Source organism: Capsella rubella, unplaced genomic scaffold (assembly GCF_000375325.1).
Source record: "Capsella rubella cultivar Monte Gargano unplaced genomic scaffold, Caprub1_0 scaffold_6, whole genome shotgun sequence".
In the NCBI taxonomy this organism is placed as follows: domain Eukaryota; kingdom Viridiplantae; phylum Streptophyta; class Magnoliopsida; order Brassicales; family Brassicaceae; genus Capsella; species Capsella rubella.
Genome location: NW_006238918.1, coordinates 23,603 through 33,019, shown reverse-complemented (window position 1 = coordinate 33,019; position 9,417 = coordinate 23,603). Strand labels below are relative to the sequence as shown.

The 9,417-nt window shown below is 30.8% G+C and overlaps 1 protein-coding gene across 1 annotated transcript; it reads left to right on the top strand.

Annotated features, from left to right (window-relative positions):
• Positions 1-692, top strand: LOC17881753 (wound-induced protein 1). Its single transcript, XM_006288774.2, has one exon. The coding sequence runs from the start codon at positions 65-67 to the stop codon at positions 530-532; it is 468 nt and encodes a 155-aa protein (XP_006288836.1). The 5' UTR covers positions 1-64; the 3' UTR covers positions 533-692.
• Positions 693-9,417: the final 8,725 nt, after the last annotated feature.

Sequence of the window (9,417 nt, the reverse complement as noted above, 5' to 3'; positions counted from 1 at the left end):
ACAAAAACCTCTCTCTTCAGAAACTATCCTGTTCTAATTAAGTTTAAAGAAAGAAACTTACCCAATGGAAACACACAACGTAGAGACATTGACAAACAAGGGAACCGTAGAGTTACTCTACAGGGCGTTGCAACAAGGCGAGGCCTCAAAAGTAGCCAAAGTGGTGGCCAGTGACGTGGAATGGTGGTTCCATGGACCGCACCATTGTCAACACATGATGAGGCTACTCACAGGGGAACCACCGAGCCAGGTTCCATTCAGGTTTAAGCCAAGCAGTGTACAAGTAGTAGTGCCTGGTCATGACTGCGTGATTGCAGAAGGGTGGGAGGGCTCACACGTGTACTGGGTTCACGTGTGGAAGTTGAAAGACGGAGTGGTCACTGAGCTAAGAGAGTATTTCAACACATGGCTCACTGTTACAGACTATAGTCTTGGAGCAATAGGATGGGACATGGGGCGCTGTACGGTTTGGGAGAGCGTACCGAAGGACCTGGGTCGTGGTTCGTTGCCTAACTTGCTGTTAGCTATTTAACCATATATATATATATAGACGTAGACAGTGTGTTGTGGAACGCATGTTGTATATTGTTGGTTCCAAAAATTGGTCTACTCATTATCAGGTTCATCACTTATCATGCTTCAGCAAGTGTAATTGAATTCAGAATAAAATGACTTGAGTTGCCTTGATCCTATATATCACTTGCCCATTGGATTATATAATTGAATTTTGATTTCTATTAATTTGCGACAGTGGGAAAGCACTTAAAGCTTGTATATAAAGGAAAAATGAAATAAAAAATGATGACAACTTACTTGTCTACTTGAGCCACTTCATTTCCAGAACGAGCCCCTGAGGTTCCAAAGTCTGACAGAGAAAAGATAAATTTAGAGAGTTGGGTAAATGAAATGTTACTAGTCAGAAATACTAAGCCAAAAGATTCAGAGACCTGGAATCAAAAACAGTCGTAAGAGTTTTTCCGAGTACTCTCTAATTTCACCAACAGCTACCAAAATAACTAACTGACAACGATATGGAGTGTAGTAAAATTGTAGAGTAGTCGTGTAGGGGATGCGTGTATAAAAAACGCAGGAGCTTGCAATGGACAAACCCTAATCAAGGCTTCGTTATGGGCCTTTGCTGGGCCTCATGAGGAAAAGGGTTGAGTGACTAACTCTGGTTCTACCAAGTTTTTCCACAAAATGATGTGAAGCTTAATTGTAAACCAACAAAGTAAATTATGTGTAAGTATGTGAAAGGTTGATTCGGTTTTCTGCAGTGTGTTGAATAAGATGTATTCAATCGAGTATATTCCAACTTATGCTACCACAAAAAATTTACGCTATTCAATTTGTTTTGTTTTTTTTTTGTTCTTGTTTTTACACTGATGTAGGAGAAAATTTCATCAATAATAACATGATAACATTTGCCAATATTCTATATACATTAAAAAAAAAAAACACAAACTATATAAAATTATAGGCTTTCATGAATAATATATATGTAGATATATAGATACTCTAGTAAATAGGGGAGAACAGCTCCAAAAAAAAAAAAGTATTTTCCAATATAATTAGCAGTACTTAACACTAACTAAGCGTGACAATAGAATAATTACATAAAGTCTGATATGATCTGCGTCACAACAGTGAGTTCGCATATCTGTGTAAGTGCCAGATTTAGTGTGATACATGTCTGCCACCTACTTTCAAAATTAATTTAAAATTAACGTTAACTAATCCAATACTGTATCATTTACTCCATGCTTCAAATCTTCAAACTATTAATTGAAAAAATAAATATTAAGATAATAAACTAAAAAGGGTATTAAGTGTAATAAAGAATGTCACAGAAATAAGCAATTTAGTCATCTTAGGATAGAATAATCAAAACCTAATTTGAAAACAATAACTAACAATTTGATTATTCATTAAAAACATCAATATTTAATAGTTAATCAGATTGAATAAGAAGTACTGGTATCCAGATAACTTATCTTCTAATAATTATTTTCTTGTCTCATTTTGATTTTTTTTGCTATATATCATCATTTTAATTTATAAAACACTAGGTGAAAACGACCCGTATGAATGTATAAAGTAATTTAATTATTTATACGTTAAAAAAATTGTCATTGCTTGTTAAAACTGAAAACTAAGTATTCATGAGTCTAAAGTTTTAAGGAATAGGTATAGCAATATTGCTTTTAACTTTTAACATATATATATATATATATATATTTATATTTTGGTGCAAAAAATATATATTTAAAATATATACATAGATCGTAGAGAGGCCTTAAAATAATTGAACCGACAGTTAAAAGAGTTATGTGCTCGTTGGTGAGATGTCTATTAAATATGTCTGAATGACAACGAGTATTTACATAATTTGTCTTCTATATCTCAAACCAGCTCCATAACCATTAAAATATAAAAATTTAAATTTTATCAATAGATTTTTGTTGTTGTTGTTGTGTTAAACCAAAACTAGAATGGGGATATAAAACAAATTTGTCTAAATCAAGATCACATAGTCATTGATTAGCAGTGTAGTACTAATGAAAGTATCAAATCTGCAATATATTTTAGTAAGAATTATAACAAAGGAAGATATTACTCAGAAAAGTCACCCACTTAGTCTAATCTCCCTTTGAATATTCAATATTGTATCAAAAGCAATCATGCTTAAGGTATATAAGAGGCCTCATAATGTGATTTGTAATCTACTAGTATTATGCAGTGTTTTGGCTCATGAAAATTAAACTAGGTATATATAGTTATTGCCTTAATTATAAGTCAATAATGTGTGTGATGTCAATATATTTTACTATAACCAAAAAAAAAAAAAAGACAAATAGATGTATATTGATGTCAGAAAAAAAAAGATGTAAGAAAATATATAGAATAATAGTAAAAATAATCAAAAAATGGATGTACGATAATTTGAAAGTAGTGTTGTCTTTTGCATTAGAAAAGGGAAAAAACTTTTTGGCGCGACTTCGGTTATGGAATTATGCTTAAGTTGTAAATAAAACATAAATAATGTATTGTATTCCCTCCCACTCACATCTCCATCACGCTTCTCTTTTACAGTGGAATGCCACGTGTCGTTCCCATGATTCAATGAGAAACATCCCTTTACAGTTGGCAGCAATAATAATAACACACAAATCCTGAATATACAAATACAAATTGAATGAATATACAAAAATACGTACTATATATTATAATGGGTATTATTTCATATATATGGTAGATATAATTTAGGGTTGAAAGCCATTTCTGTGCATGTATGACACACGAAATTTCAAATATGCGACATATATAACATATATATGTATATATTCAAGAGGTTCATGCAACTTTAGAAAAAACGAGTCATTGTTGAATTTGTGTGGGTGGATGCTCATAGGCTGTTAAAAGATCTCTCATGATCTCTTTGAAGGGGACTTGTATTTCAGTCACTACATCCCATCTGTGTTTGTCTTTTCCTTTTTACATTTTTCCTTACCCTTGATTAAACGAAAAAAAAGTGTAAAGTGGTGGATTAATCTCGGTCTCATCATGGTCTCTCATAGACTCCTAGCTATATAATTTAGTTGATTTGGACATTGGAATGAGAAACACTGAATTTTCCTTAATTCTATCAAGTCCATAATAATAAAAATAAATCTTAGCCTACCAGGTTTGACAAAAATTAATTAACAAATATTGATAATTATCCAAACCTTATTAGCATTGTAATACTAATTAATAATTATATATCTTATCTATGTAGAAAATAAGGTGAAAAAAAACATACCAAAATTATGTTGGATGATATAATGTGTTGGTACATAATTTTGGTTATCAGGAATCCAATTTCATGATTTCATGCATTGAGGTTTGGCCATTTTTATATTTTGGTATTTCGGGTTGCTTGAACATATTATGGAAACAAAAAAAAAAAGAGTTGACCGGACTTGGGAAACTTATATGAATGGTGAACCTAGCTAGACCTTCAATTCAAATTCCTATATAAAGAGAAAACATTGAAAATTATGGGTAAATAATTAATACGGAAAGATAAATAAGATGTACAAAAAAGAAAAAAACTGTTTGGAAGACAAGAGAAGCATCTCAATGATTTTTCACGAGATAGGACCTAGAATTTAGAAGTGGACTTTGATCGAGACTTTTTAAATAGGGTGTGCAATCTTGAGTCCCACATTGTCGTTCCTACAATATGTATTATTAGAAATTAGAACCGATATATTTTTAGAAATGTCAAAAACATTCTTACTGACTAAACCAAAGTCATCAAAAATATCAAAATAAAAATTAATATTAACAATAACATTCAGTATATATGTTTTATTCATTAGATATTTAATTATAGATTAGCAAACGACGACGTGTGAACAAGAAAAAAAAAAATCAAAATCAAAGTTTTGTTTTTTTTTTTGGTAAAAGAAAAATATATAGAAAGATTAAAATATATGATGTGATCATCATCAAACATACATTTAGGTAAAAAATTTTTTTTAACACTTTGCATTTAGGTACTTTTTTATCTTTACGATTTTAAAGGCAATTTTTATTTTTTTCTCACTATTTCTAAGTAATCTGATATGAAGGCAAAGTATATTTGAGACACACCACATTAGTAGTGTTCTAGTAACTTTCGAGCATTTACCATATCTTTCACATAATAGTGTATTTTCTAGAAGCCGAATTTCATATATCCAAATATATATTTACAATAACATCCAAATATAATATCTACAATAATATATATTTACGAGCTCAAATGGAGACACATGATCATCTCTTCTCTTCCTACAATTTTTTTTACGGATCTGGGATGCTTTAGCTCACAATCTACTTCAGCACCATCACACCTACAACTTCACGGCAGTTCTATCTCTGCTCTCAAACTCCACACTCAAGGGCACTCATGGTTATATTTTCAGACTTTTCTTCCAAGCCACTGTATACTCAATTTGGTTCGAACGTAAGAGATGCATGTATGGTGAGATTCCTAGCTCTAAGAACCAACTAATCAAGTTCATGGACAGGTTGGTTCGTAACAAAATCTCCTCGATCAAACGTCACCATCCTCGCAAGCTTGAAGATGGTTTTCGGGTCTTGTTTGAACTAAGAAGCTAAGTTTTCTAGTTTCAATTTCTCCAACACAAAGTTTATTAAAAATTCAAAACTTGTATGTTTAAGGATGCATATATTGTAACATAGTTTTTTGGTTGAATAAATTTAACATTCATTCAAAAAAAAATTAACATCCATCATATAGTATATTATAAGCTACCAAAAAAAAAAAATCTTTAAAATGGTCCCAACGTAATGCTATACAGTTAGAACGAATTAAATGAATGCAACAAACAATGGTAGCTGAGGATATATAACCCAATAGAATAGTGATCAATGGAAACAATATTAACCAAAATATTATATGTGTATGAGTTTTATATTAACCAATATTTTATTAACCAAAATATACATATACATATATATGAATATATATATATATATATATATATATATAAAGGGGATGAAAAACATATTGTGCACAAAAAGATGGTGATTAGTTAGTAAAAATTGATAAAAGAAAAGGGAATGGATTTGATATAATAATAATTACGACAGCATGATTCTCTCAAGTCCTACCTTAATGTCGAAAAAGAAAAGTCATTGAGCTGTCGGATGGTACTCTTTAATGATTTCACCAGAAATATTTCTCTATAAATAGAGAAAATATTAATCTCTATCTCTATCTTTTTTTTTTTTTGGTGCAAAAATTATAAATCTCCACCTAATTCCAATTTTTACCTCATCTTTAATTATTTTTCAGTGAACTATATCGGCAACAATTAGTTAGTTCAAAACATGTAACTATCAAAAGAAACCTCATATAGTAATTGACATTTACAGAAGAAAAAAATAACATACGGAGGGGCATAATATAATGATATATATAGCTTTTGCAACCTAAATTAAAACATTGGTGCGGTCTTGACATCTTGTGGTCCTCAAGGAAATATTATTATATAAAAAAATTGTATTTATATATATACACACATTAACACTTTCTTTTCATATGAATGTGTATACATACAAACACACACACACACACTTTCTTTCGGGGATTTTGGGTAGCATGTTCATGGGTCAGCATGCTGTCTCCATTATCTTTTTGATGTATATGTATACATAGGTTTTTTATATGAATTTTGGTGATGCTGTTATCTATTAATAAGAATCATAACAAAAGTAAATGGTGACAAATTATCAATTTTGGAACCACGTTTTCGGATATTAATTAAACCTAGCTACGGGATTTGCGTTCTATATAGTTGAAGAGAGATCTAATTTCATGTAGGTATATACAAAAGAAAAATATAGCGTCACACATGACACAACACACGATTTTTTTTTTTTTTATGTTGACAATGTATATACGTACATATACATCATATACTAGCTTTAGCTTACTTGAAAACAAAAACGTATATTTTATGCAGACGAATCATACCCTAAAGTTTAATAAATATTACTGGGTAATTACTAGAACAAATTAAACAATATTTCCATTTGCTATAAAATGAGAAAGCACTTGTAACATTTTTACTCTCTCTCTCTCGCTCTCTCTCTATAATATCTCTCTCTCTCTCTCTCTCCATAATATCTCTCTCTCTCTCTCTCTCGCTCTCTCATCCCGGCCGGCCATAGTTGTTCTGTGGTCGGAGAGATGTATAAAAGTGAATGATCGATGAAGGTGTGTGTTGAGCAAGATGGAGAAGCAGGGCACGTGCATTACTAGCTCATCTCGCTTGCATATATATATATATATACACGACTCTCAGCAAATGTATGCATATATTAATATATATATATAGGGGAATTTTGGTGACGATCGATGAATGAGTTAGTTCTTCATGTGCCCATCTTCCCCATCATGACCACTTCACCTTGATGACGACGACGATTCCAGTGTTAGCTGCAGGTCATATACTGACGCACGTGAGAACATATTTATATCGATAAACACAGACGCGTGTGTTTTTGTGTACGTACGAGCTAGATTGCTTATTTTGCGGAAGTAGATCGAGACCCTGCAAAAAAGTACCTAATTTACGCACGTACCTACCACAAAGGAAGCTTATAAATATGATCAGGTAGGTCTATAATATCTAACAAAGTTTAGTATATATTTAGAAAATTATTGTATATAATATAATCACGCATCGTCTTAATTAGAGGCTCTTTATATAAGTTGTTCAAAATACCATATATATATATATATGTCGTAACTAATGAATATACCTTCGGTTAGCTAGTACAGTATTCGGCTAATTATAATTAAGAAATCATTTAAATGTAAATTTACAGTAAGGTATGTAGCTATTAGCTATATTCTTCTCGGGTATATATGTTGTGTTGTCGTTAATTGATTAACCAATGTTTCATCAAATGATAATATATACAATCAGATATGTAAGCTAATACCACGTACGTACTGTTCTTAAGCTGATTAAATAGGGTAGATTACTTATGGAACTAGTTAATTAATTAGGTCCTCCTATATTTTTCAGTTAATATATACTAAATATATACCCAAACAAGAAACACAATTAATTACTAGGGAGTATAAAGATAAGATTGATTACGTACAGATCGAGTAATAGAAATGAGAGAGAGTAATTTAATTTGGTTAGTGGAGAATTCATGCGTCCATTAAATATAAGATTATGCTAATTGCACTTGCTTGCTAGTTGCTGCTGGTCGGTTAGTTACGCTTCTATGGTTCCAATAACAACCATATATATACTATTGGATAGAATACATATTTATTTTAATGATCTGAATTGAAATTATTGTTTTTTTGGGGATTACATAACTTACTAACACGATTACACACATAGATACACTTTTTTTTTTTTGGGTAGTACATAGATACACTTCTTTGAAGCGTGCGTCATACCAGTTTTTATCTCTCCTTTTTTTTTTCTGGCAAACTAGCTACTTAGCTAGTAGTTCAATTGTTATTTCGTAGTTTTGTGTCAAACAATAGTTTTATAACTACATAATATGATGTTTATGAAATGTATCTATATGCTTGATAAAGGATCTTTTCAGACGTATTATTACAATCTATTTGGGGATTAAATAGCAACGTAATTATTTTGCATTATACATTTTTCGGATGTAAAGAATAACATACATTTATTACCTTTTTAGCAAAGTTGATATCCATACATACATATAACATATGTCTCGATGATTTTCTCATTTTGTATTGTCTTTTAGATAATTGTGCTTTTGTTTTTTCCTTTTCTAGACAGTGGAAAAATTCCTTTCAAAACCAAGTACGTACTGTATATATTTATTCTAAACGTCTTATTAATTGGGCCAATAATATATTGCCCTAGGCCATATACTGGGCCTTAACAATGGCAACAGTCGATATGAACAAGAAGTAGTAATTATTTATTCCTACGAATATCATTGGATATGTTATGAGTCCGTAATATTTTTTTTTTGAGTTAGTAATTGACAAACATGGTTTCGATAGGACAAAGAAGTGTTGTATTTGATTCGTGTTGGGTGGGTTGTTGGTCTTGCAGTTGATTTTTTTCTTTTTATAAAAAAATTTCGGAGACCACAATGGGAATCTTCTCAAAGTTCTTTTCTTTCAATTATATATGAAGTTACGAACCTGGGAAATTCTTTTTTTGTGATATTTTTTGTTTACACTTGATCCGATTTACGAATCCGAAGTTGTGCATAGGATGGGAATGGGATAGTGCTGGTAGACGACGAACAGAAAAAGAAAGAAAAAAAAAAAAAAAGAGAGATTCTCATAAATAGTACTACAGACAGTATATTATTTTTATTGGGCGAGCGATAGCAAAACTGAGGAATAGAGACACGTAAGCGTCCGTGTTCGAAGCTTGGTTCGTTCGTTTTTAGCAATGTTGAATAAAATCTGATAAATCCGTGTTTAATTAATGTGTTACTTACATTACATAACAACGCGTCCTCAGCTTTTTGAACCGTGTTATTAAAAAACCAAAAAAAAAGAGAAAAGAAAAAGAGAATGAATTTGACAACCGTGTTGAAAGTTTTATATCTTATGGAACAAATTTGTATGTATTGTATGCTTCAATTTTATTATATGCTAACAAAATTCTTTATACTTAAATTCATATATAGTTGAGATTGACAGCAACAAATAACTCTTTGTCTTAAAATAATGAAAGAGTAAAACGGACAATAAATTAAATAAATATTTTTATTTTATCTTCTTCTAAAAGGGAATCTTGAAACTGATAAGAAAGACAAGAAAAGAAAAGAGTTTAATGCTCGTCGAAGAATTTAAATTAAGAAAAGTCAACATATTCGATCCAGATATATTTTTTT

Excerpts from the sequence above, each read along its gene's own strand:
- LOC17881753 (XM_006288774.2), top strand. The coding sequence starts at position 65 with ATGGAAACACACAACGTAGAGACATTGACAAACAAGGGAACCGTAGAG.